The sequence below is a fragment of the Zootoca vivipara genome, chromosome 2 (genome assembly GCF_963506605.1).
Source record: "Zootoca vivipara chromosome 2, rZooViv1.1, whole genome shotgun sequence".
Classification (NCBI taxonomy): Eukaryota; Metazoa; Chordata; class Lepidosauria; order Squamata; family Lacertidae; genus Zootoca; species Zootoca vivipara.
In genome coordinates this window covers 110,281,140-110,308,139 of record NC_083277.1, presented here as the reverse complement: position 1 = coordinate 110,308,139, position 27,000 = coordinate 110,281,140, and the positions used below count along the sequence as shown (strand labels likewise).

Sequence of the window (27,000 nt, the reverse complement as noted above, 5' to 3'; positions counted from 1 at the left end):
CTCTGCAGGACTGTGCTTCAGTTTGGATTGACCCTGGACTGGAGACTTGACAGACTCACTTGCTACCAGGTAGGCCAGGAGTTCAAGACACTGTGTGCTTTAAATGAATCATTTGTATATGCAGACTTGCACAGCACCAAGAGAGAACAGGGGCGTGTAAAGGAAGCAGCTGGAGTTTTCCATGTGATCTGAAGAAGCACCGGTGAGAGGCAGGGATTTAAGAGATCTGAGAAAGGGAGGAGAGAGGCTCCATGGGGCCAACCAGCATTTTCATAAGGCAGGGATACCCACAGCCTGATCAGACTACAGTCCCCACAGCGGCCCACCCCGGGATTCTCAAATACGCTCACAAGAGAGCCATTGGAGCAAATCACTCTCCCCGGCTCCCAGTTCATTTCCTTGCCTCCATTGATTTCTGCAAGGAACAGAACAAAATTCATAAAAGGAAAAGTGTGCACAGTTGCCTCCCGAAATAGATTCATTTTAGCCCGCGCTCCCCAAGCTCACGCAGCAGCCATTTCCTCCAACATGCTCCCACCTCCCGGCAACTGCCTATTGAGTGGTTGCCAGGATATTGATGTGTGTACTGCTGATGTCAGAAAGAAAGAAAAAAACCTCTGTCCGACATAAAGGAAGAAGACAGAGTAGCGCAGTGGTTAGAATGTTGGACTAGGACCTGGGAAATGGGAATTCAAATCCCTGCTCAGCCATGAAGCTCTCTGGGTAGCCTTGGGCTGCTCACTGCCTCTCACCCTATCCTACCTCACTGGGTCATTGTGAGGATTAAATAGAGACCAATGTGGGACATCAGTGAAATAAATAAATTCATAGCCGAGAGGGCTGGGAGAAAGGGGACTACAAAGCTTCCTCGCTCTGGGAGGGTTTGGCTCCAGCATTCAAATTGGAATGAGAGGGCTGATAGCTAGGACTCCTGGGTCCTAGTCCCAGTTTTGAATCCCAGGAAAATTTGCAAAATCCCTTCCCTATATCTGGGAATCGCAACCCCTCTTGTCTTCCCAAAATTGAGAAGGAATCTACAGCAGCAGAAGCAGCAGCTGGAGCAGGAGGAAGACTAACCTTGGGATGACTCTGGCTGGTTCTGCCAAAACACAAGGAGGAAGGAGGTCAGGATGCCTCTGACTGGGTCAGAGGAAGAAGACAGGCACAAACGGTGTGCGGCTTTTAAAGTTATAGCACGGAGACTGCGTGGCACAGCAAGCACAGATGTTCCCTTCGCCATCCAGCCTGTACATATTTGTTGTATGTTTAACTGGTGCAGCTGCATTCACTGAGGGGAAGTGGCGTGTGGGGAGAGCAGGGATTCCCCGTGCCTGAATGCAAAAAAAAAAAAAAGGCCTGTGCTTTTTGCATTTTTCATGGGAATATGCATTTCGGATCTGCACAGGAGTTAGAAACGCTGGGCGCAGCAGTGTGCTGATAAAGGCATGCTTTGTGCTTTTACAGGTATAACCTGTGAAGTATAATAGGCTGGGAAATCAGATTCTCCACCCACCCCGCAAAAAGAAAAAACAAAGATTGACTGGAAATATCTGTATACCCCATCCTGAATTTCTTTCCTAGACCTGGATCCTGCACTCTTCATTCTAATTCCCTCCTTCCTCCCTATCTGTTGATTCTGTTGGACCGGGAAAAGACTTGCGGTGGTGGGTTGTTGCAATGAATGGCAGCTCTGGATCAGTTCCAGGAAAGAATGTGAAGTTAATCAAGTGCTCTCAAGGGTCTAAGGCAGTGTTTGCCTTCCACTGAACTGCTGACCATGGCTGATTGGGTCCGTAGCACATGACACAGCCACCTGCTGACGCAGAGGAAGCGCTCCTTCCTCCAGCAGCAAACAGAGCCCAAACCAGACAGCAGCAAGACCACAGCAAAGAGTGCTTTATGCTGCTAGACAAGAACTCACCAGGGACTGGCTGCTTGGTTTCGGCTTTTACTCCTGAGAGAGGTGAGCTCGTCAGTATCGCAGGAAACTGGTTGGTTGCCAGCCTCTGAATTCCACACCTGGATGAAACAGAGATGGAGAGCCTGTGGCCCTTCGGAGCTTCATAGAATCATAGAATTGTAGGGTTGGAAGGGACCCCAAGGGTCATCTCGTCCAATGCAGGAATCTCAACTAAAGCATCCATGGCAGATGGCCATCAAACCTCTGCTTACAAACCTCCAGGGAAGGAGAGTCCACAACCTCCTGAGGGAGTCCGTTCCACCGCTGAACAGCTCTTACTGAAGTTTAGTCACCAATCTCTTTTCTTGTAACTTGAAGCCATTGGTCCAGGTACTGCCCTCCAGAGCAGGAGAGAACAAGCTTGCTCCATCGTCTCATTCTCCTCTTTTCCAAGCTAAACACACTCAACTCCCTCAACCATTCCTCATAAGGCTTGGTTTCCAGGCCCTTTATCATCTTGGTCTCCCTCCTCTGCACATGTTCTAGCTTGTCAATATTCTTAAAAAACTGTGGTGCCCAGAACTGGTCACAATACTTTGGGTGTCGTCTGACCTAAGCAGAAAGGAGCAGGGACACTATATTTCCATTGATGCAGTCTAGAATAGCATTAGCTTTTTAAAAAGCTTTTGGTCTACTAAGACCCCCAGATCCTTTTCACATATATTATTGGCAAGCCAGGTGTTCCCCGTTTCATATCTGTGCAGCTGGTTCTTCCTGCTTAAGCGTAGAACCTTACATTTGTTCATACTGAAATTTATTTTGGTAGTTTGGGCCCAATTCTCCAGTCTGTTAAAGTAATATTGAATCCTGATTCTGTCTTCTGTAGCATTGGCTGCCCCTCCTAGTCTAGTGTCATCTGCAGATTTGATGAGCTTCCCCTCAATTCCTTCATCCAAGATGTTGAACAACAAGAGGACCAGGACAGACCCCTGCAGCACCCCACTTGTCACTTTTTTCCAGGTTGACGAGGAACCATTAGAGAGCACTCTTTGGGTTCAGACTGTCAACCGGCCAGAAATCCACCCAACAATTACCTCATTTAGCCCACATTTCACCAGCTTCTCTGCAAGAATATCATGGGCAACTTTGTCAAAATCCTTATTTTGAAATCAAGATACACTACGTCCACAGCATTCCCCTGATCCACCAAACCTGTAACTCTACCAGAAACCCATGCTGTGTCTTTGTGATCACAGCATCCTTTTCTAAGTGCTCACAGTCCGGCTGTTTAATGATCTATTCTAGGACCTTTTCTGGTATTGACATCAAGCTGAATGGTTGGTGGATACCTGGGTCTTTTTTCTTTTTTTCTCCCCCTTACTGAAGATGGGAGCAACATTTGCCTGCTTCCAATTTCCACAGTCCCCAAGAATTCTCAAAGATTATAGACAGAGGCTCTGGGATTACGAGCGCAAGCTCCTTTAGTACCCCTTGCATGGCCAATAGTTAGGGTTGGTGGTAACTGGAGTCCAGCAACATCTAGAGGACAACAAGATGGTTACATTTGGTCTAGTACAATAAGCACCTGTATCTGGGTGGTCTTCCTGATCATGGCTTAATTTCTGGATTTTGTCCAAGGAGAATCCAGGGCAGTGTACATGCCATACATTTAAAACTCATTTAAAGCACCCCCCACACATGGAATCCAGGGGATTGAAGCTAACCCTTCACAGTACTACAATTCCCCAAACCCTTCAGAAGCTACAGTTCCCAGGATTGTGGTGTGTGCATGCTTTAATAAGCTGCCTTCTAATTATTCAGACAATTGTCCACTCTAGTTGAGTAGTGTCTACTCTGACTGGCAGCAGCTCTCCATGATTCTAGATAGGGGTCACTCCCAGTCTGCTAGGAAATGTTGGGGATCCAACAAGGGACTCTACCCTGCCCTAAGCTCTTCCCTTCATTTTAATGGGCACTGAGTGCAAATAACATCCCTTCTGTGGTCTTACTGAGGGTGGGAGGGAGATGATGAAAAGAGCCACTTGTGCAAGCCCAGGGACCTCTTGGCCTATTACATATTTAGGTATACACCATAGGAGCCACCTCCTAGGGGCTGAGGCACTCCCCCCCCATTGATGGGCATTGCCATTCAAATGGTGCCTGTGCACCAATTTGTGTGTGATCATTTATGAGGGCTGAAGCTTACCTGTCCCCACCCCAATATTTTAGTCAATATTTTATACTCCTATCTGAAGAAGTGTGCATGCACACGAAAGCTCATACTTATGACAAACTTAGTTGGTCTCTAAGATGCTACTGGAAGGATTTTTTTATTTTGTTTATACTCTTGGGGGTTTTGTTTTTTGGATAAACCTGAAACCTTGAAGTGAGAATTTCAGAATGCAACACCCAGCCTGGTCTGTGCCTGTACAAGGAGTATTGTATAGGCACACTTGTTGTTGTTGTTGTTTAGTCGTGTCCGACTCTTCGTGACCCCATGGACCAGAGCATGCCAGGCTCCTGTCTTCCACTGCCTCCCGCAGCTATAGGCACACTATTCAAGATAAAGCAGCATGGTATAATATACTTAGTAGCAAGCCCTGCATCATGGGTGCAAATCGGACCTTTCCCGGGGACGCAGTGAATGGCCATTTGGACTTGGCTAACTCAGCTGGATAGAGCATGGTGCTGATAACGCCAAGGTTGCAGGTTCGAATCCCTTATGGGACAGCTGCATATTCCTGCATTGCAGGGGGTTGGACTAGATGATCCTCGGGGTTCAATTCTATGTGCCCCGGGTTGTCGGGGGGGGGGGAGCACCATTTTACAATATGCCCGGCGTTGGGCGAACCGTCAGCTCGTGTGAGCTCTCGAAGCGCACTGAATGATGGCGTGAATAGGTCTTTGAATGCTCTGCGTGCGGGAGGGAGGGGGACGACGCGGGACTTTGGCATCAGTTCAGAGAAAAAAGCAAAATGTGAATGGGAGGCCGCTGCGGGAGCGGGGAAGTCTCCGATTTTCTCTCGCTCTCTCTAGCACACACATGTTCACGGCCTCAGCTTGCAACAGCTCCTGCTGCCGGCGCGCACACCCTACGCCGCCCCCTGCAATCCCAGATTGGGCACCTCCAAGCGCGGCGAGCCGCTCTCCTCCTCCTCCTCGCGCACAGGCGCGCGCACTCACACACTCGCACGACGCCCAACCCTCGCCGCTGCTGCCGCCACCCGGCGATCTCTCGCAGGGGCTCCCGGCTCGGCCAGCCAGCCCTGCCAGCCCACTTGGGCCCTGGCTCCCGTGGGGGACGCGGCGAATTCCTGCGGATCCTCCTCCTCCTGCTGCTGCCTCGGAGCCCGGCGCGATTCCCTCCCTCGGCCGCCCCGCCCCGAGGAGCAGCCGCCGCGCTCGCCACCAGGGGAGAGGATGCCTGGCTTTGGCACCGAGACACGCGCCGCCGCCGCCGCTGCTTAGTCGCGCTCAGCTGCCTGCTTTCCGGCCCCGATCGCTTTTCTTTGATTCCAGCCAGGAAGGGAGAAGGAGGAGGATCCTCTCCGCCGCCACCTCCTCCTCCTCCCCGCCGCCGCCAGGTGCCGCTGGGCTCGGGCACCCTTGGCGCTCTTGCGGTGCGCCTTTGCGCTTCGCAGCCTCTCCAAAAGCCCCGCACGGCCAGCCCAGCCGGCGAGCATTCCATCCCTCGCAGCGCGAGCTCCCGACTGCCGACGCTGGCCCTGCTTCCAGGTTTGCATGCTCGGCGCGTAAAGCGAGACCGCGCGGTGTGGGGAGGGGAATTGGTGGGGTAGGAATTGGGGAGGGGGGATTCCCACACACCAGAGCCGTGGCTACGCTGGGGAGATGGGGTGGAGTGGGGGGAGGGCTAACCCTAGGTTTGTTTGCCCCTGGTGAAGCCTCCAGAGGGGCGCCACAAATGCGCAGGGAGGGGGTGGCTGCCAACGTGGATCTTGGAGCCAGGGGGGGTGAAATAAAGCCTAGTTTCGCCCCTTCACGCGCGCACACACACCCCGGGTTAAAGGGGCAGCCGGGAGAAGGGGTGAACTCCGGGAACCGGGAAGAGCCAGAGAGGAAGGGGAGGGCGCCTCGGCGTCGATCTCGTCCTCTCCCCTAAACGACGGCTTGGCTTGGGAGGCGGGGAAGAGGAGCTGGCGGGGTTCGCTCTCTTCCCGAGCAGGTGTGGAGGGATCCGAAGAGGGCAGGCGCTTACCCGGCGCCGCTTTCCTCTCTTGTTTGGCCACAGAGCTGCTTCTCCTTCCCTGTCCCAGGCCTGACCATGATGGACCTGAAGGTGGACGAAGAGGAGGTGGAGAACGGGCACCCGGTGAGCATTGAGGCGTTCGCCAGCAATTCCACGCTGCACGGCCTGTCGCACATCTTCTCGTACGAGCACTTCTTCGCCAAGCGCGTCTTCTGGACCCTTTGCTTCTTGGGCTCCTTGGCCATGCTGGTCTTCGAGTGCAACGAGAGGATCCAGTACTACTTCCTCTACCCGCACGTCACCAAGCTGGACGAAGTGGCCGCTTCCCACATGACCTTCCCGGCTGTCACCTTCTGCAACCTCAACGAGTTCCGCTTCAGCCGGGTGACCAAGAATGACCTGTACCACGCTGGTGAGCTGCTGGCCCTCCTCAATAGTCGGTAGGTCCCAGTGTGGCGGGGGGTTGGGTGATGGCGCAGGGCCTCCGTGCCCGCTGAGCGGGGTACCCAAGCACACATCGCTGCGGGTTGGCGTTCAACAGTTAGGGCACCTGCGACCCTCGCACAGTGTGCACCCAATGTGTAGGGTGTGTGTGTGTGTGTGTGTGTGTGTGTGTTGGGGGACTTTGTGCACCAAAGTGTGTTCTATGGACACTGTTCCCAGACTGGTGCATAAATGGGGAGTTGCCTGTAATTGGAATTTGCTAGGTTGACACCTTTCAATATGTGCATTTTTGCACATGGAGAGCTGTATGCCCGGCCACTTACATGGGCTACACTGCAGGCCCAGAAACACCTCCATCAGGCTAGATCCAGTGGCATGCGCTGGGCATGCCACACATGTGGCTCCTTGCAAGTGCTGCACATGTGGGTGAAACACCCCTGGCAATGTGGCACCAGGCATCCCTTTTTCAGTCGTGTTCCTTTAAGACTCTTCAAAACTGATTTATTCCCCTACTGTGGATACAGCTGTGAGTACTGCTTGCACTTCTGATTGCTTCCTTCCTTCAATGCAGCTTTTCACGCATTTGTGTCTGAAGCCTCATCACACACACACACACACACACACACACACACACACACTTCCCGGTACTTAACAGAGCTGGTCCCTATGGGAACAGGGTAATGTTTAGGACCAATTGGACAGGCCCTGAAGAAGGTCCCACCCTGGCAGTCTTACAGGCACGATCCCTTAAAATTCCCTGCAGGTGTCTTCAAGAAGATCCAGGGATAAGACCACTAAAACTCAACACCTGTGTGTGGCTCTTGTGAGTGGGCAAGAGACCACTTGGGTTTATGGAAGGTTGGCTAGCACAGGAGTTATGCAGTGGGAGTTTCTTTGCTTGTCTCTAGCAGAGCTGTGCTGCAGTCGCTCTCTGCTTGTTTTAGTGACTGCTCTTAAGTGCTCCGGAGCATGAACCCTAAGGAAGAACCCCCATGTGCATTTCACCGCATCTCATCCAGGCACCTTTCTGCCCTCTGCTGGAGAGAATTGCAACTCCTTGGCAGTGCATCCTGATCCAATTATATTCCCAAACACCGAGGGATGGAGGAAAGTCTTGTTGCTAAGTTTGCATGGGTTTCTAAGTCAGGATGGCCCAGAATTCAGCTCGCTTAAATGCTCTCACATCCCTCTGCCTCAACGGGGATGTTGTAAATCCATTCTGTATGGCAGAATCTGTCCTACCTAGTGCCTAATTTTTTTGATTTGTTGTTGGCCAGGATCTTGGGCTGTATAAAAAGGCAGTGTTATGCAGAATGGTCCGTTTTGAACGGGGCTTCCTTTCTTTTAAAGCCTGCTCCTTATTTAAAAGGTCACCGTGCCATAACATCTGGGCAGAAGGCCCCTTGTTTCAGAGCATAAGAAACACATGAAGAGCCTAGCTGGATTGGACAAGAAGTCATAGTCCAGAGTTCCTTTTCCATCCATGGCCAGCCAGAAGCTTCTGGGAAACTTACAAGGCAGCAGCCCATCCCTGGTCCCAACTCTTTGGTATGAATGAAGTGACATAACTGCAGCTGAACATGGAGGGACTGTTTAGCTATCGGAGCTAATAGCTGTGATAGACGTCTCCTCTGTGCATTTGTCTAATAACCCTTCTCTTTCCTCACCCCGAGCTGTCTAACCTATTTGCTGTTTCTACATCTTCTGCCAGAACAATCCGTAAGTTAAAATTGGGCATTTTGTAGGCAACAGCTGCCCAGGGTCGGGCTGATGGTCTGAGCCATTACACTTCCAGCAATGGCCAAATCAAAATGGACCAACTAGCTAAAAGAACGCTATTCCTCCTGGCTTGTCTCTCTGGATGTTCATGGTCTTTGGAACAGAAGTCCACAGTCTTTTTGACTGGACTTGGCAGCTGTTGTCTCAAGTAGTGGGGCTCATCTTTTTGGCTTCCTGGTCTACGAAAGTAACATAAGCAATGCCCTTCTTTTTGCAATCATTTCTTGGCAAGGGGGTTTTAGCAAGGAAGGAGCAGCAGGCTGTGTGTGCACATGTTTGAAGCGATGGTTCTCTAATGCAGTTCTCTATGTGCAAAATGTGCCATCTGGTGATGAATCTGGATTTCTGAGAATTGTAGTAAGTAATATTGTGGGTGGGGGTGGAGCCACATCTCTCCATCCAGCCTTAATGGTCGTGTGAGGTCTTGCGAAAAGCCAGCAATGTGAAGTCCCAAGGCCTGTAATAATTTCTGGTCTTGCTCTGCCTGCTCCCATGGGTTCTAGTTATATTCCTTCAGCCATGCAACTCTTGCCTGCTGCATCTTTCTCCCAATGCACAGTTCCGTGCAAAAATATTTCAAATTATGATCCAATGTGTGATGCAGAACACTGCACACAATCACATTTATGCAAAGTAAGCAAAATCTACACATGCCTTGTCAAATTTGCTTGATTTGAGATTTCGTGTTGGAGAACTGGGTTTATTTTATTTTGAGCAACATCTTCTGAGTCGTTTTGCAGCTGGCCCTAGCCATCTCTGAAAGTGGTATCTTTTATTTCTATCGGGCGCTGCGGGACAGATGCTGATCCCCCTGGTCCTTGAACCACTAGGGCCACTGGTAGGAGGGGGAGCTTCCTGCAGGCAGCTTGAGACTCTGGCATCATAGCCTAGAAACCTCCTGGTCCTTGGAATTGGGTAATCCCAGTCAGCCAGCCATGTACTGCTGGCTGATAAAAACTTCCCAGATCAGCTGCACTCTGTGAATAAATGGGCGACTCATTCTAGGTAATGGTGGGATGGATTTGAAGGTGCAAAAGTCTAGGACCCCACTGAGCAGAATGAGCAGGAGGGTTCCCCAATGCAACAGGACTGACTTGCCAGAGTTTGCAATAAGTTTAGTACCATCCAGAATGGGGGTTGCCAACCTTTTGGAGCCCTCAGGCACCTTTGCAAACTGGAGAACTGTTGTGGGCAACACACGCCTGCACTCTGCAATATTGGCTACAATGGAATATTTCTTTCATGTCTAATTTCAATGGGAGGGAGGGCAGGAGAGCTTGTGGGCACAAGGGAAGGCCTCTGTGGACACATGTACAATCACAGGGTGCATGTTGGCAACTTGTGGCCTAAAGAGAGGCCATCCCATAAGATCTTTTTTTGTCCAGGATCTAAAGTTTCCCAGTTGCTCCACTGCCTCCATGCTATTCTTCTGTGCCTGTCTGCTCCAGGAACTTCCCAGTCTTCTGGCATAGCATTTACTTTTATTGATTACTATTTTATTATTTATTAAATTTATGTACCGCCCTTCTTCAAGCGATCTCGGGGCAGTTCACAGAATAAGACACAAGATGAAACACAGTAGATAATTAAACCCAAACAACAAAATAATAATCCTCTCCCCTTCCCATAGCTGCATTTAAAAGGCTGTAGAATATTGATCAGCCAAAGGCCTGGTTGAAGAAGAATGTTTTATTTTTAAAAAGATGTGTTTAGGTTTTCAAACACAACAACACACAAGGAAAGTGGAGAGCAACAACTGTGTGGAGCACATTATTGCCGTTGGAATAAAATAAACAGAAGGTTCCCTGTACTTTTGCAGACATGTTAATAAAACAGATTCCGCAAAGGGACATTTTGGAAGTAAGAGCCAGATATCGATAAAGTAGCCTTGGCATATAATTTATTTAAAAAACACACAACCCAAAACATTCACCGCTTTCCACAAAGAAAGAAAGAAGTCACCTGATGTATGCATATTTGTAATAATATGTTTTATATATATACCCCGCCCATCTATAGCTGGGTTTCCCCATCCACTCTGGGCAGTTTACAGCATATATAAAACAGTAAAATATAAAACCTTAAAAACATGTTTTGTTGCTGTTGCTGCTGGAGAACCGCACTGCAAAAGTTGGAGAAGTGTGAAGGTCAGAGGATGGCTGCATTTTGGTTCATAAACTGTTTCAAGAAGTGCAAATTGCCAGGCCAAATTTCTTTCCGATCCATATGCTGGGATTTAGTCGGTTTGCAATTAATAATAATTTTTTAAAAACCTAACCCAAATTTTCCATCAGGTGCAGAAAATTCCACAACTGGCATAGATTTAAGCAAACATGCATATATTGCATTATAAAAAAAGTCTAACTAAAAAAGAAAGAAATGTTTGGGGTAAGGAGAAAGAAAACCCCACCACATTTTTTGCCCTCATTCCTGTAGCACAGAATATTTGTTACTCATGTAAAAAAAACCCAACCCACCCAGATGTTATACCTTTGCAAGTTGCAGTTGCAGTTTTTTTAAGAAAAAAGTAACAGCATGGTCTTGAGAATGCCAGACAGCCCTTGCAAGGAATTGAGACCCGTTGCATATTATCTCAGGGGTAATATGGTGCTTTAATTACACCCTGCTTTAATTGCACATATGTCTGTGTGCTGCAAGATGCTCACAGTCGATTGCCTGTAATGGCAATGTCCCAGAATGCTTCAGACCCTACCCTTCCCCGTTGCAGTGCTCCTAGACTGCCCTCCATCAGCTCCTCTCTTGCACAGGGACACCAGAGGGCATGGTGCTCCCTGTGGACATAGCAAACAACCCAGCAAGCTGGGGAGACTGGAGTGGAGCCATTTCTCCCCTTGGGACTGAGCTGTGCGTTTTCCTTCAGGTACGAAATCCCAGACACCCAAATGGCCGACGAGAAGCAGCTGGAGATCCTCCAGGAGAAGGCCAATTTCCGCAACTTCAAGCCGAAGCCCTTCAACATGCGGGAATTCTCCGACCGAGCCGGCCATGACATCCAGGAAATGCTGCTTGCCTGCACGTTCCGTGGGACGCCGTGCGACCCCAGTGACTTCAAAGTGGTGAGTCGCCGTTTTCTCGGATCCGGTCTCTGAAAAGCGAAAAGGGTTTGGCTGCTGTGAAACCGCCGGTAGACGTGGCTTGGTGCTCGTGTTGGGTGGGGAGGGAAAGTCTGTCTGTGGCAAGTGAGATGAAACAGGGGCCAAAATGTGTCAAGAGTACGAGATTGTGTGTATACAACAAGCATGTTATCTCTGATGGGCAGAGAGAGACAAACGATGTACGAAGGACCGAAGTAAGTCAGGGCCTATAACAGATATCCTCGTTCTTTTAAGCAGAGCTGAGACCTTGCTGGAGTCTAGGGCTGTGAGCATTAAACCCTGAGTTGATTGTATCTGTGGCAACTGTGTGGACATATTGAGGCCTTGTGGTGGACATTTACATGGCTAAGACTTCTGAAGAGTGTGTTTGCGTGCTGATGCAGGGATTTCTGTCTTGGTGGATACCACAACAAGATTTAGAGATGCCTTGATTCTCCCCTCCCCAGTCCCAATAAGATGTAGGAGGAAAAGTCCTGTGGGGGAAACTGAGCATTGCTTGCCTTCTCTTCACTCGGCCTTTACATCGCGAGGCCTGTGGGGAGATGCTCGTTGCTACGAGGGCCTCTCCCAGCTGTAGATTTGTATATCTCTTAATATAGAATGGGGTTTGCACCATGCCTGTTTATTCATCATCTGAATTATTTTGATGCTCGGTACTATTGGATTGTTGTGGTGACTCATGTGAGCTTTTAAGCGGATGGGCTTGCATTGCGTGCGATGCTTTATCAGATCTGGAAGACGGCTACCGGGCGGAGGATCTCGCAATGTGCCTCAGATGCGATTGGGGGGGAAACCGAAGGGCAGCCAGCCCGATTTGTGGCTTCTTTTGCATCAGACTGACGGGGCTTGTCTGCCTCAACCTAGAGGAAAGCAGCACAAAAACTATAGGGAGGCTTCTTGGAGGATGGATGGCGGCTAACAGATTGAGGTTGAATCCTGACAAGACAGAAGTACTGTTTGTGGGGGACAGGAGGCGGGCAGGTGTGGAGGACTCCCTGGTCCTGAATGGGGTAACTGTGCCCTTGAAGGACAAGGTGCGCAGCCTGGGAGTCATTTTGGACTCACAGCTGTCCATGGAGGCGCAGGTCAATTCTGTGTGTAGGGCAGCTGTCTATCAGCTCCACCTGGGATGCAGGTTGAGACCCTACCTGCCCACAGACTGTCTCACCAGAGTGGTGCATGCTCTGGTTATCTCCCCCTTGGACTACTGCAGTGCGCTCTACGTGGGGCTACCTTTGAAGGTGACCCGGAAACTACAACTAATCCAGAACACGGCAGCTAGACTGGTGACTGGGAGCGGCCGCCGAGACCACATAACACCGGTCTTGAAAGATCTAGATTGGCTCCCAGTACGTTTCCAAGCACAATTCAAAGTGTTGGCGCTGACCTTTAAAGCCCTAAATGGCCTCGGTCCAGTATACCTGAAGGACCGTCTCCACCCCCATCGTTCTGAGGTCCAGTACCGAGGCCTTCTGGCGGTTCCCTCGTTGCGAGAAGCCAAGTTGCAGGGAACCAGGCAGAGGGCCTTCTCGGTAGTGGCGCCCGCCGTATGGAACACCCTCCGATCAGATGTCAAAGAGAAAAACAGCTACCAGATTTTTAGAAGACATCTGAAGGCAGCCCTGTTTAGGGAGGCTTTTAATGTTTAATCGATTGTTTTATTTTTCTGTTGGGAGCCGCCCAGAGTGGCTGGGAAAACCCAGCCAGATGGGCGGGGTATAAATAATAAATTATTATTTATTTATTTATTTATTTATTTATTTATTTATTTGCTGTCGTGAGTGTAGCCACCAAGTCACTTAAAACCTCCACCTCAAGATGGGCAGTTGCAATAATGGCTCAGGCTCCCTAGCAAGGGAGTTTTGTTTTTAATGAGAGCAGGGGAAGAAGCAGAATTATATGACTGCTAAAATATATTGCTACCCCCACAGCAGGACTACAGAGAGAAAAAATGAAGTCTGAAAGTGACAGAGATGTGGGCACCAGCATCCTCAAGCAGCAGATTCAGCCCATTGATCATCCATTTGATCCAATCAGATGCACAAACTGGGTTTAGAGGAAGGGTTAGGATGCAAACCTTATAGCTAGGGGTGTCCAAACTCTGCACCAAAAGTAACCAATGGTTTGTACTGGGTTGTAGCTCCGTGGTGCGACATTTTCATGCGGAAGGGCCCAGGTTCAGTCGCTGGCACCTTCAAGAAGGACAAGGAGAGACTCCGCTCTTGAAACCCTGGAGAGCTACTTCCAGCAACTGTTGAGAATACTGAGCTGGATGGGCTAACTCATGGAAGGGACCATGAGGGACATCTAGTCCAACCCCCCACAGTGCAGGAATCACCAATCGAACACACAACCCTGAGATTAAGTGTCTCACGATATTCCGTTCCTAATTTCTGGCTAGTTGCAAGTGGGCTTCTCAGATGGCTTTTTGCCACCAAGGGCTTGCCTGGGATTCCACTTGCCATAATGAAGCTGGAAGTATCAAGTATGTAAATTAAGTTGTCTGCATTTGTTTGGTAATAATTTTTTTGCAATGAGAGAGAAGGAGACTGGGCTTCAGGGCCAGCTCACCTGTGAAGCAAGCTGACTGACGCGACCGCCTCAGGCAGCAAGATCCACAGGGGCAGCAGATCCCAATGTGGATCTTTATTCCTCCCTTGTTCCTGATGTAGATCCTTAGCCACCCTTCTTCCCTGGCAGGGAGGATGCCATTTTGTGGTTCACCTCAGGTGGCAAAATGTCTTGGGCTATCCCTGCTGGGCTGTCAGGGTGTGTGGTACCTTTCAGGGTTATATAGGCAACACCATTGCTTCTTCTTTTTTAGCAGGAACTCGCCGGAACCCAGATGGGTGCTATTGTCATTCTAAGAGAATGAGGGAGGTGTTCATAGTGAGTTCTGGCACCTCTTTTTCTAGAAAAATAGCACTGGGCAACAGAGATGGGGGTATCTGTTTATAGAGCTTATAGACTATAACTTACAGATAGTTGGAAACAATGCAGGGAGGGAAAGAAGTGTGAGCTGTTGTTACCTGAACCTTGTTTATAACTGGGAATGGCGATTAAAAGAGGATAAGTCAAAGACCGTGTGGGAAAAGTGGGGTTTGAGGAGGATGGATCTGAAGGATGGGAGAGCGGTGGTGCCATGTACACATCACAGAGAGGCAGCCGCACTTGTAAGGAGCAGCAAGAGAGAACAGGCAGAGATCATTTGAGAGAGCGGGAAGAGACCTTCAGTAGGCCGAGAAGGTGAGGGAGCTGGAGGAGAGACGTAAAGAGAATATAAAGGAGCAGGAACATAAAAGAGGGAAACCAAAAAGAGGCAGAAGGGAGCAAGGTGGGGCAAGGCCACAGATCTCTTTCTACGTAAGGACAAGGAGTTCGCGCAGGACCCCAAAGGGGATGGGAAGCCAACAAAAGGCACTAAAAGGAACATCACATGTTCTGAGTGACAAGAGAGGTAAATATTTTTGACAGCAAAGGTTTGGAATAGAAGTGAGATGATGGAGGGAATGAGGAAGTCTGAAGTGGAGAGGGCTGCTGCAACAGTCAAGGTGGGAGATGACTACTTGGGCATGGACCAGAATTTGACCAGGGCAGAGAAAAATGGGGGGTGGGTGTTATGTTGTGAGGCAGTGTCCTATCACTGGGGTGATGGATCTCCTTGCTGGCTTTCAAAATTTCCCCAGCAATCAAGCCTGCATTTATTTCCCTAAGGGCTTCTTAAAAAAAATAGAAAAGGAAAAGACATGTATGATCTGTTGTCTCTTTCTGGTTACTGAGTTCTGAGTGCAGTCTTGATCTCTGCACTAAAGTGGTGCAATTGCAGCACTTCTTCCTTGTGGCTTGAGGAATTAGATGCCCGGATTCAGGGAGAATATACCCTGAAGGAGCAAAAGTCTTCTGCGCTGGGGAGGTGGCACAAGGCAGAATACCACACCAGTTGTAGGCTTGCTTGCGGAAAAGTGGACAAGAGATCCCATACTTCCAGCGTCCTGAGTGGTTAGATCACACTTGCCGCACAGCTGCTACCGCCAGCTTCTCTTGGCTGTGCTTACTTTCAGCAGTAGCGCGATGCTGGCTGTCTACAAAGCAGTGGGGCTGAGACTTTTTCACAATGAGCCTCCATGTGCAGCCATGGAAGGACTGTTGGTGGCTAGCTTGGAGCCCCCGCCTCTCAAGGCGAGGGAAAGGCTTCTGCTTCATATGTAAACACACCTAGACTGAGACAGCATGGAACCAGGATATTTGGAGGACAGTTTCTTCTAGGGTTGGGGGATAAATGGATTTGAAGTTGATGCAGTGGTACCTCGGTTCTCGAACTTAATCTGTTCCGGGAGTCGGTTCGACTCCCAAAACTGTTTGAAAACCAAGGCGCGGCTTCCGATTGGCTGCAGGAGCTTCCTGCACTCAAGCGGAAGCAGTGTCGGGCACTCGGCTTCCGAAAAATGTTCGCAAACCAGAACACTTACTTCTGAGTTTGCGGCGTTTGGGGGCCAAGCCGTTTGAGTACCAAGGTACCAGTGTATTGTGATACTGGTTTCATAATTTTTGACCTGGCAATATTCTGCATCGTTCTGCCCGGACACTGAGGTCCAGTGCCGAGGGCCTTCTGACGGTTCCCTCGCTACGAGAAGCTAAGTTACAGGGAACCAGGCAGAGGGCCTTCTCGGTAGTGGCACCCACCCTGTGGAATGCCCTCCCACCAGAGGTCAAAGAGAACAACAATTACCAGACCTCTAGAAGGCATCTTAAGGCAGCCCTGTTTAGGGAAGCTTTTAATGTTTGATGGATTTCTGTATTTTAATGTTTTGTTGGAAGCTGCCCAGAGTGGCTGGGGGAACCCGGCCAGATGGGTGGGGTATAAATAAATTATTATTATTATTATTAATAAATTATTATTATTATGTGGCACTGTACCTTTGTTTTCAAACGTTTCCATTGACAAACATTTCGGTTTATGAAGCCGTAAACCTGGAAGTAAATGTTTTGGTTTTCGAACACACCTCAGATTGAAAATGCCACCTGGCTTCTGCTGAGTGCAAGATCCTGAGGCCTAGCTATCAGTTGTTGAGTTTTCGGTTTTTGAACTTTTCAGAACTTGAACGGTCTTCTGAAACAGATTACGTTAAAAAAATCAAGGTACCACTGTATTGCGAATCATGATGTGTGTGCGTGTGTGCGCGCGCTATGCAAAAATCACAATGTGGGGGAAACCGTGAAGCCAGCCAGTGCCTCTGCATAGTTCCATCCTTATTTCAGGCATTGTGATATATTGGTATATTGTGATGTTTAGGCTGGTGATAGATCACAGTGTTGAAAACCAGATATCGTCCTGCTCTAGCCTCTTCCCATTCAAATTCCTGCTCCCTCTCTGCATTGAACATCGGAGACCCTGGAATGCATTCCATTCATCTTCGGAGGCACAAGTGTTGGGATACAAGGCAGGGCCTTTTCAGTTGTGGCACCCAGCTTGTGGAACTCCCCCTCTAGAAAGGCTCAGTTGGCCCCCTCCCTGCTAAGACTCTGAGGAGGACTGTAGCTCAGTGAAAGCATTTGCTTTCCTTGCAAAAGATCTCAGGTAGGGCTGGGAAGGACTCCTGCCCCAAACCCTGGAAAGTTCCTGCCATTCATTTCAGTAACAGTACAGAGCTAGATAAACCATTGTTCTGACTCTGTATCAGGCAGCTCCCTGCATTTTTTTAAAATTGCTTTTTGTTTCAGTTTGAAGTTTAATCTCCCTGTGTTGATTATGCTTTGTTTTGTTCTGCTCCTGGCTTTTATTCTGTTTAATTGATGTCATCGTGTGCCGTTTGCTTTATCGCAAGCCGCTTTGAGGCCCCGTTTTCAGGATAAAAAGCAGCATCTCAACTTATTTTACAAAATGAAAGAGCGAGGGGAATGTCTTAGCCGAGAGGAAGAGAGGAACCAGAAGCTATGGGGTCAGATCAGTAGGAGTAAATGCCCCAAACTCCTTCCCCTCAATGTGAGCCAGGAGCTTTTGCAGTCAGTCAATTCTCTCTTAACCATTTCAGAGCAGGGAGAGAGCCCCGCTGAATAGGGATCGACGTTTTGGCTGGCTCCCCAAATTAAACCATTAGCTAATGCGACTGTAGGACAGAATGGAGAGGAGGAGATCGGATCAGACAGACGTTTGTCCCTTTGCTGAGCAGCTGCATCTCCTAGCCATAGGAAGGTTCACATCTAAGCACACCCAGTTTATAAACCATGGTCCTCATTGTGCAGACGTAAAACCCTCTCAGGAAAGCAGCAATCGTATTGATCATCCATGGGGCTAAATGCTGTCCTTCCAGTCCTCTGAACAGCTGACAGGCCCCGTGGCTGCTTTTCTAGGGGGGAGGAACTCCAAGTGTGCAGCCCTGACAGCAGGATCGGGGGAGAAACAGCATGCACAGCACCCATTTCTACATACAGTCACGGGAATCCACAGGACAGGGGACTACGCCTGGTCCGTAATCCCAATTACTGTACCAGCTTCCCTGGGTGAAGGAGATGCGTTCCCGTTGAGAGGTTCCTCAACCTGGAAGTCGTTCCAGTTGGCCACCAGAAAACATTCTGCACATTCTCAGAAGCACCCGGCCTTAAGCATATTATGGTTTCACATATTCTATGTCAGCCTTTAGACTTTCAGAACAAGTTCCAGGGCTCTCTTTTGAAACTCAGCCCTGATGGAATCAAGCTGTATTAGCTCTTGGCTGTTCATCCAGATTCTGATGTTTTGAATCATCCTGAGCCACACCTGAGTGCATCATGATATTTGTGTTTTATGTTTTTATGTTGTGATTTTTATTCTGCGAACCGCCCTAAGACCCGCGGGTATGGGGCGGTATACAAATTTTAATAATAATATAGAGAAGGAGGAGTGGCCACACTTTGCCAGCAGGTCCCGGGACCGGTTACAACAATTTAAAATTCAGAGCTAGAAAAAAACAGATTATAGATGGCAGCTAAGAGATTGAGGTTGAATCCTGACAAGTACTGTTTTGGGGGGACAGGGGGTGGGCGGGGGTGGAGGACTCCTTGGTCCTGTATGGGGTAACTGTGCCCCTGAAGGACCAGGTGCGCAGCCTGGGAGTCATTTTGGAGGCGCAGGTCAATTCTGTGTCCAGGGCAGCTGTCTACCAGCTCCATCTGGTACGCAGGCTGAGACCCTACCTGCCCACAGACTGTCTCGCCAGAGTGGTGCATGCTCTAGTTATCCCCCACTTGGACTACTGCAATGCGCTCTACATGGGGCTACCTTTGAAGGTGACCTGGAAACTACAATTAATCCAGAATGCAACAGATAGACTGGTGACTAGGAGCGGCCACTGAGACCATATAACACCGGTCCTGGAAGACCTACATTGGCTCCCAGTACGTTTCCAAGCAAAACTCAAAGTGTTGGTACTGACCTTTAAAGCCCTAAATGGCTTGGCTCAGTATACCTGAAGGAGCGTCTCCACCACCTCGTTCAGCCCAGACACAGGTCCAGCTCTGAGGGCCTTCTGGCGGTTCCCTCGCTGCACGCTGACAGGGAACCAGGCAGAGGGACTTCTCGGTAGTGGCGCCTGCCCTGTGTAATGCCCTCCCATCAGATGTCAAGGAAATAAACAACTATCTGACTTTTAGAAGACATCTGAAGGCAGCCCTGTTTAGGGAAGTTTTTAATGTTTGATGTTTTATCGTGCTTTTAATATTCTGTTAGGGGCCGCCCAGAGTGACTGGGGCAACCCAGCCAGATGGGCGGGGTATAAATAATACGTTATTATCATTATCATTATCATATTAATACAGTCACAAGAATTGGGTGAAGAGGTGTGTCTTCAACATTGACCAAAAGCTGTATATTGAAGAAGGCAGACACACCTCTGTAGGGAGGAAATTCCACAACTGAGGGGCTGCCACCGAGAAGGCCCCCTCTCAGGCCACCACCAACCCAAACCTATGAGGGAGATGGAACTACCAAGGGAGCCCTCTTCAAAAACATTCTCACCCACCCCCAAAGGCGAGCTGAGCTCTTTCTTGAGGTGTCCACCCAGGTTCTAGTAACCTCCGGTCAGGGAATAGAACACAAAAACTCTGGTTAAATCCTAAACTGAGCTGCACCATCATTGCTAGGCCTGGCATCAGTGCCTGGCACTCTTTGGCAACTGCTGATTTCTGTCATTGCTTTCTGCCTTGGGTGGCCAGGTGTGGGAACGGGCCCTTTTTAATTCTCAGCGCTGCCTGGAGTGGCAGAACATGGGTGAGGTGGGGTGGAGAGACCTTTGGGACACCGTGTGAAAATGTTAATGGTGCTTCCCTTCTCTGCAACCACCAAGTAAGCCGGTGGCACTCGAGGCCAGCACCCGCCAGGCACACCCCCAAGCCCAGAGCATCGCCGAGCATTTCGGAGCCTAACTAGTTAACCAAGGTGCTTGGCACCTGCTGAAGGGGGAGTCGGGATCATCCTTCTGCAGTCGAGCGTAGCAGCACAAACATCTCAAGGCAAGGCGGAAAGAGCTTTATCTCCCGTTGCAGAGGCTGGGCACTAAGGCATATCAATTGCTTGGCTGCTACTTCTGGCCAGAGGGCGGGGAGAAAACTTACTGGCGAGTTCCTTCTCTTCCATGCATCAAATCTCTTCCTATCTCTGTCCTTCTATCTGCCCTGTCCAGCACTCCAGTTTTGGCTCGCAGTCTCCAATGCCACCATGCTTCTCTCGGTGCCTGGTGTTTGTGACCTTTCCTATGTGCCATTCCTCCCCCCACCCACCCCTTTCCCATACCCTCTACCATTTCACCGATGAAAATAGGGGCAATCCTATACCACCACCAGCAGCAGCATTTTATTATTTGTACCCCACCCATCTGACTGGGTTGCCCCAGCCACTCTGGGCAGCTTTCAACGTATATACAAACATAATGAAACATTAAACATTTTTTTAAAAAAACTTCCCTATACAGGGCTGCCTTCAGATGTCTTCTAAAGGTTATCTCCTTGGCTCAGGGGTTGCATAACTCCATACCCTCTCTGGTGAAAACAGGGACATCCGGACCTAAGGGAAAGCAGGACATTCCGGGATTAAATCAGAAACCGGGACGGCTTCTGTAAATCCAGGACTGTCCCTGGAAAATAGGGAAACTTGAAGGGTCTGCTTTCCCTGGAAATGTGCTCTAATGATAGGCAGGACTCCTTGCAAAAGGCCTGCAAAGGCAGCAGAGATATGGGGGGGGAGGGGAGAAGCGCAGCACAAGGGGGCTCCCCTCTTTTTTCATCTCCTCCACCTCGTTCTCCCAGAGCGGTGCTATAATGAGATGTCATCCCCCGAAAATCCAGCCAGAGTGAGCGAGACAAACGACAAGACAGAGAAACATAAATAGACACGCAGGCGCTTGGCGTATCAGTGGAATACAATTTCCAGATTCTCGCTGGTGCTTTGTCACCCGCCTCCTCTGTTCCCCTCTCTCTGTGCACCCTCGCCCCTCCCCTGGGCCAGCGTTTGCTTCGTGCCGCCGCCGACATGCGAGAGCCGGCGCATGATCGGCTCGGGGTTGCTCCCTGTCTCGCTAAGTTCGGCTGGAAAATTATATGTTAACGGTACTGCGCTGCAGGAAAGTTGGCTGATAAACACCACGGAGGGAGATGGTGTCGCTTACAAGAGATCAGTCCTCTCTGCTGCTCCAGGTAGGAGGCACAGCATCGCCTCTTCCCTTCTGCTTTGTGGTCCTCACTGTTTCCCCGCGAACGCACACGCACAAGTGGAGACATGCAACAGAGCACAACCAGCCACCTCTCTCTGTGATCAGTGCTCAGACAGCAAACAAATCTGGAAAAGACACAACTGCAAAACATTCGCAGCCGATGTGTGAGATGCAGCACTTCTGGATCAAAGGACTTGCTTCCTGTGTCTTTGGTGGTTGGGCTCAGGTATACAGTGAACCAAGCACAATTTATTTGTGTGTCGCTTTTTCAAGGAGATAGGAAGATGAATAAAGCCCATCTGGGCTCTAAATCCTAGTTGGTTTTAAAACCTTTTAAAAAATCTGTTAGTACGGCAATCCTGTGCATGTTTATTGGGTTCAAGTGCAGAGAGTCTTGCTCCCATGTGCCTAGGATTGCAACTCCAATCTGCATACATTTGCATACGAGGGGGACGGAAAACACTTGCTCCAGCTCAGTGGTAAAGCAAGACACTTTACATGCAAAAGATTCCGGGTTCAATCCCTGGCATTTGCAAGAGGCTCACTGCCTGAAACCCTGGATAGGGGCTGCCAGCTGCTGTGGATGATGCTGAGCTACCCATTGGATCATAGAATGGTAGAGTTGGAAGGGACCCAAGGGTCATCTAGTCCAGCCCCATGCAATGCATGGACCAATTGTTCTGACTCAGTGGAAGGCAGCTTCCTAAGTTCTGAAGTGGGGGGGGGGAGGAACTTATTTTTCCAGATCGGGGGATGGCAAACTTTTTGACCCTAAAAGCCATATGTTGTGGTGGTTGGGTGGCCAGGGGTCGCATATTGGTAGGAGTGGCTGGAGCTGTCAGTGGGTGGGACGTGGTGTCAGGAGCCAGAGTCAGTAGTAGGTCAGAAATAAACCACCCAGTGAAGTTAACGCCTTATTCAAAGAAACCACAGCAGCGCAAGCCTAGTGATCACAGCAGCTCTTCCTTGTATGCCTTGCCCCAATGAGGACTGAAGGTCCCTGCCTTCCCACTGCAATCTAAGGTTCCTCCCCAGTTCCTTTCCCAGCAGCCTTAGGCTCCTCTGTGGGTTCTGGGCGAACAGCGGGAGGGGAGCTGGCCGTAGCAGAAGCAAGAGAACCCCTGGATCTTCAGCATCCAGCCTCATCTCTGCCTCTTGACCTCCCCTGTCCTCCAGCCTCCACTTCTGCCCCAGATTCTGGACTGCTCTCTGCCGCGGCCTCTTCCTGCTCACTAAATTTTGTTGCCTCTTCAGCTTCTGACACCTCCTCCTTCCAGTCCACTCCTTCTTCCTCTGACCACTCTTTGGTCCATCACCAATCCCCAGGCTCTGAGCCTTTTCCCCCCTGGGGGTTCCTTTTGGGGTTCCCCAGCCACCCCCACCTACCGTATGTCTCGGTGAGTATTGCCTTCCAGGAGACACTCTCCCTTCTTTCTTTAACAGGAGGGGGCGCCTCTTCTGATATGGTGTTTGCCATCTTTGTTTCTTTCTCTTTTTTTAATATAAAGACTTGTACAGTGGAACCTTGGTTCTCGAACGGCTTAGTTGACGACCAAACTGGCTCCCGAAGGCCAAAAACCCAGAAGTAAGTGTTCTGATTTGTGAACGTTTTTCGGAAGCCGAACGTCCGACGCGGCTTTTGCTTGAGTGCAGGAAGCTCCTGCAGCCAATTGGAAGCAGCCCCTTGGTTTTTGAACTGTTTCGGTTTCAAACAGACTTCTGGAATGGATTAAGTTCGAGAACCAAGGTACCACTGTATTTGAAATCTCTCTCTCTGTGTGTGTGTAAAATCACCTGCCTCGGTTAATCAGGAGACACTTTTTAGCCATCTCTCAAAACGTTCACAATGGATGAATTTTATCATTTCGGTAAGCAGCCGCACCAGATTCTAATTTGTTATCATCTCGTGCTTGGGGATTAAGTCCTAAAAAGAAAAGATACCCAGGGAGCTGCTGAGGAGGCAGCCCCCTGGAGCCCATGACTGCAAACTGGACCTGTGACTAGCCCTGGGGAGCACTGGCTCAAATTAAGCCTGGGGGAGAAAGCAGTGGTCCCGGCATTAGCGGATGCTGGCTGCTACTGCGAGACCATTTCAATTCCGGACAGAGGCTCCAGTTATCAGCTACAGCGAGGTAGGCAAATGCTCAAAAGGCTGGCAGCACCCCCTCCAGCCAAAGGAAAACAATAGCTACAATTCGATCCAGAAATGGCTGCCTTGATGGAGCCTATTCCTGTTGCTTCACAATTTATGTAACAGCTGGATTCTATCAGCAGGGCTGGACCTGCTATTAGGCAGGGTGAACTGACTGCCTCCAATCGCAGATGCTGGGGGATATGGGGTGGGGAGAGGGGAAATAGGGCCACGTCTTAAAGGGCAGTGCTGTGTGTGCTACGTGGCCTGCCCTTTGCCTCTGATGGGGTAAAGGATGCTCTCGCTATCCTATTTCACCAGGGTTGGAAGAAGATGCAGTTGGCAGCCCAGTCCAATAGGCCTTAAATAATCTTGTCCTTTGCCTCGGCCAGGAGAAAAGTATAGGGCCAGGCCTGTGTATGAGCATCTCACTCAATGTTTGCAGCGATAAACCCATGAAGTTTGAAAGGAAAATGCATCTTGCCAAAAGCACTGGAACAACTGTGCCATATTGGACCATAAAGCCCCTTTAGCAGTGGTTGGTGGGGTCACAGGGGTAGTTGCCCTGGGTCACAGCTGCCAAGTTTTCCCTTTTCTCGCAAGGAAGCCTATTCAGCATAAGGGAAAATCCCTGTAAAAAAGGGATAACTTGGCAGCTATGCCCTGGGTGCAAAAATTATTAGAACCGCAAAATTTCAAAATAGCACTCCCTTCCCCTCTGTCTGTGCCTCTCTCGAGAGGCGGGGGAAAGGCTCAAATCCCACCCACCCTGGTCCCACAATTGCACTCCCACGATCTCTTTCCCCTCCTAAGTCCTTTGCTTCTCCCATCAGGTGAAAGGTACGTGTTTTGTTGTGCTGTTTATATTATTTGTTTTTTAATGTAGTAGTTGTTATTTTGGCCGCTGGCTGCGATCCACATTGAATTGAAGGTGGAAAGGGAGAAATGGGCGGTAGGAACCGATCAAGAAGGTAGGTGGGGGGCTGCAGTTGCCATGCCGGTGCTGTCACAGGTTAGAGGACGCAATACTTGTCTTGCCCTGGGCACTGGCAACCCACGCTAGGCCACTGCTCTTGAGTCCAGCATTCTGTTTACTTTCAGTCGCCTCTGGGAAGCTCCTGAGCAGGATATGAAGGCATTAGCTACCCCAACCTGCACCTGCTATTCAGAGGTACATTGCCTTTGACCATGGAGGTTTTATTTAACAGTTCAACTTTAAAGGTGTGTTTTATTTTTTAAAAAATCTAAATAAAACAAAGCATAAATAAAGACAAACAACTAGGAAAAGAAATTTTTGAACTGCATTTTGTGAAACATTCACCTCTTTAAAGGCCCACAGATTCATTTCTACCTTTAAAGTTGTTTGCTACAGCAGACTTACCAGTGGAACCTAGAAATATGGAACCTCTAGAAGCATGAAGTGGCACAAGTTGAGAGTTCTTATCTCTCTATATATAAACAGTGGAAAGGTTTTGGGAACATTTAAAGGGGCTTCTCAGCAGTGATGGGAAGTGGTGAGGTGAAGGTTTGTTGTTGGGGTTAGCAGCCCAGACTGCAGTCCAACCGTGGTGATGAGGCAGTCTGGGTTTTTCCTGTACCCGTTCCTAGATTCCCCACTAACCCTAAAATGGGGCTTTAATTAACTCTCCCCTGTTTACCATTGAGAAGCCACTCAAGATGCATATAGATTTAATTACACTTGTCAATAGCAACATACTGATCCTGTGTTTAGTAAAAGAAACTCATTGCCTGAGAAACTGAAGCACAAACAGGACAGAATATGCACTGAGCAGTTCATAACAGACCCTCCAAGTGTCCCTGTTTTCCAGGGGCAGTCCCAAATTTACAGAAGCCATCCCGGTTTCTGATTTGATCCCGGAATGTCCCGCTTTTCCTTAGGACGTCCATCAGAGACATGATGAAGGGTATGGAGTTATGCAACCCAACCCCTGAGCCAAGGAGATAAGTAACTATGCAACCTTTAGAAGACATCTGAAGGGAAGCTTTTTAAATCTATATATATATAAATGTAAAAAGAGCATGTGGGTGGGTCTCCATTTTTCTCCAAAACCGCTTGACGAATTGCGTTCAAATTCGGGCACAACATCCCATGCGAATGTCTGAAGGATTTTATAAAGTTTCCTAAGACAAATGTCACACCTGGGCCACATAAAAACCCCATGTTCAAGAACTCACAACTCACCCTAAAGTGCATGCTGGGAAACAAAAGCCAGAATCAGGAGGCCGTGCACAACAGCGGCCTCTAGTGGCGGCTACACTGGTACTGCAGGTAGGAAAGCTTCCCTCTCCACAGCAGCTTGGCTCAGCTTTGCAGACTAGGGTGAGTAGAGGTTTGCAGACTAGGCCGAATAGAAGTGGGGGCTCCCCTGGGTGGGGGGGGAGGGGCGGGAAAGGTCATGGGTCGGGACATGATGGGGCCAATCACAGGGATGAGCCAGGGGGTGGGGGGAGGAGTCTGAAGGGGGACTCTGAGGGCCCGTTTAACAGACTAAGCCACAGCAACGCGTGGCCGGGCCAGCTAGTGTTTAATGCTTTATTATGTTTTAGAATCATAGAATCATAGAGTTGGAAGAGACCACAAGGGCCATCTAGTCCAACCTCCTGCCAAGCAGTAAACACCATCAAAGCATTCTTGACATATGCCTGTCAAGCCTCTGCTTAAAGACCTCCAAAGAAGGAGACTCCACCACACACCTTGGTAGCAAATTCCACTACCGAACAGCTCTTACTGTCAGGAAGTTCTTCCTAATGTTTAGGTGGAATCTTCTTTCTTGAATGTTGGAAACTGCCCAGATTGGCTGGGGCAACCCAGTTCAATGGGCAGGGTATTATTATTATTATTATTATTATTATTATTATTATTATTATCATTATCATTATCATTATCTTCATCAACATTATTATTCAAATCCCTATTTTCATTGGAGAAATGTTGGCGGGCATGCTATAAGAGCATTTCCTAAATGCCTAGCCAGCAACCTCAGCCAGCAACTCATCTCTGTTCACTGAGTCTACCAGCAACACCATAGCAGGATGGATTTGGGGAGAGGGAGCAGGGGGTACATGCATGTTTTCTACAGGAATCCCCGTCGGTCCTCAGCTCTACACCAAGGCCACAGAAGTAGCTGGTCCTTAACCAAGGGTCCCTGTCACTCTGAGCCGTAGCAGGTGGCAAGAGGCTGCAGGGGGACAGAGACAGCAGTGTCTCTGTCTCAGAGCTGGCCTGTGCAAAAGAGCGGGATAAACACAGGGTGGCTCAGGGTGTTTAAATACATGGTGAACTTTCAGGCTGTCCTATGGCCCGGGGCTCACAGAGCCATAAAAAGGCCAGATTCTTCAGCTGGAAAAATCCAAATGCTATGCTCCTCAATCAATTTATGCAAAATGCAACGGGTGGCCTTGGCTCTCGAAAGGGAGGGGGGAATTCATTAAGGGGTCGTGTGGATTCTGTATAGATAAGGAACTGCCTCTCCAGCATTTGTGTGAGGCTCCTGGGTGTATCAGAGCCAGTTTCTGCGAGATATTTTATTTATCAAGAGATAAATACCTTCCCATACTTGGGGTTGGGGGGGTTTCTTTTTTCCCAGCTCACATGAGCCAGTTCCCACTTTCTTCAGTGAGCTGAAAAAATAGCGGTCCTTAACAAAGCAAAGGGGAACCTGTGACCCTCCATCAGCCCCAGCCAGCGAGGCCATTGATCAGGGTTGGTGGAAGTTGTA

At 49.3% G+C, this 27,000-nt stretch overlaps 1 protein-coding gene across 2 annotated transcripts in view; it reads left to right on the top strand.

The window, feature by feature from the left end:
- Positions 1–6,182: 6,182 nt before the first annotated feature.
- ASIC1 (acid sensing ion channel subunit 1) overlaps positions 6,183–27,000 on the top strand; it is a 177,541-nt gene continuing 156,723 nt past the window's right edge. The window contains exons 1-2 of one of the 2 annotated variants that reach the window (XM_035107940.2): positions 6,183–6,547; positions 11,212–11,407. In XM_035107940.2, the coding sequence (XP_034963831.1) occupies positions 6,183–6,547; positions 11,212–11,407 (561 nt within the window). The remainder of the gene's footprint in view (positions 6,548–11,211; positions 11,408–27,000) is intronic. The other variant, XM_060270982.1, reaches the window with a different exon arrangement.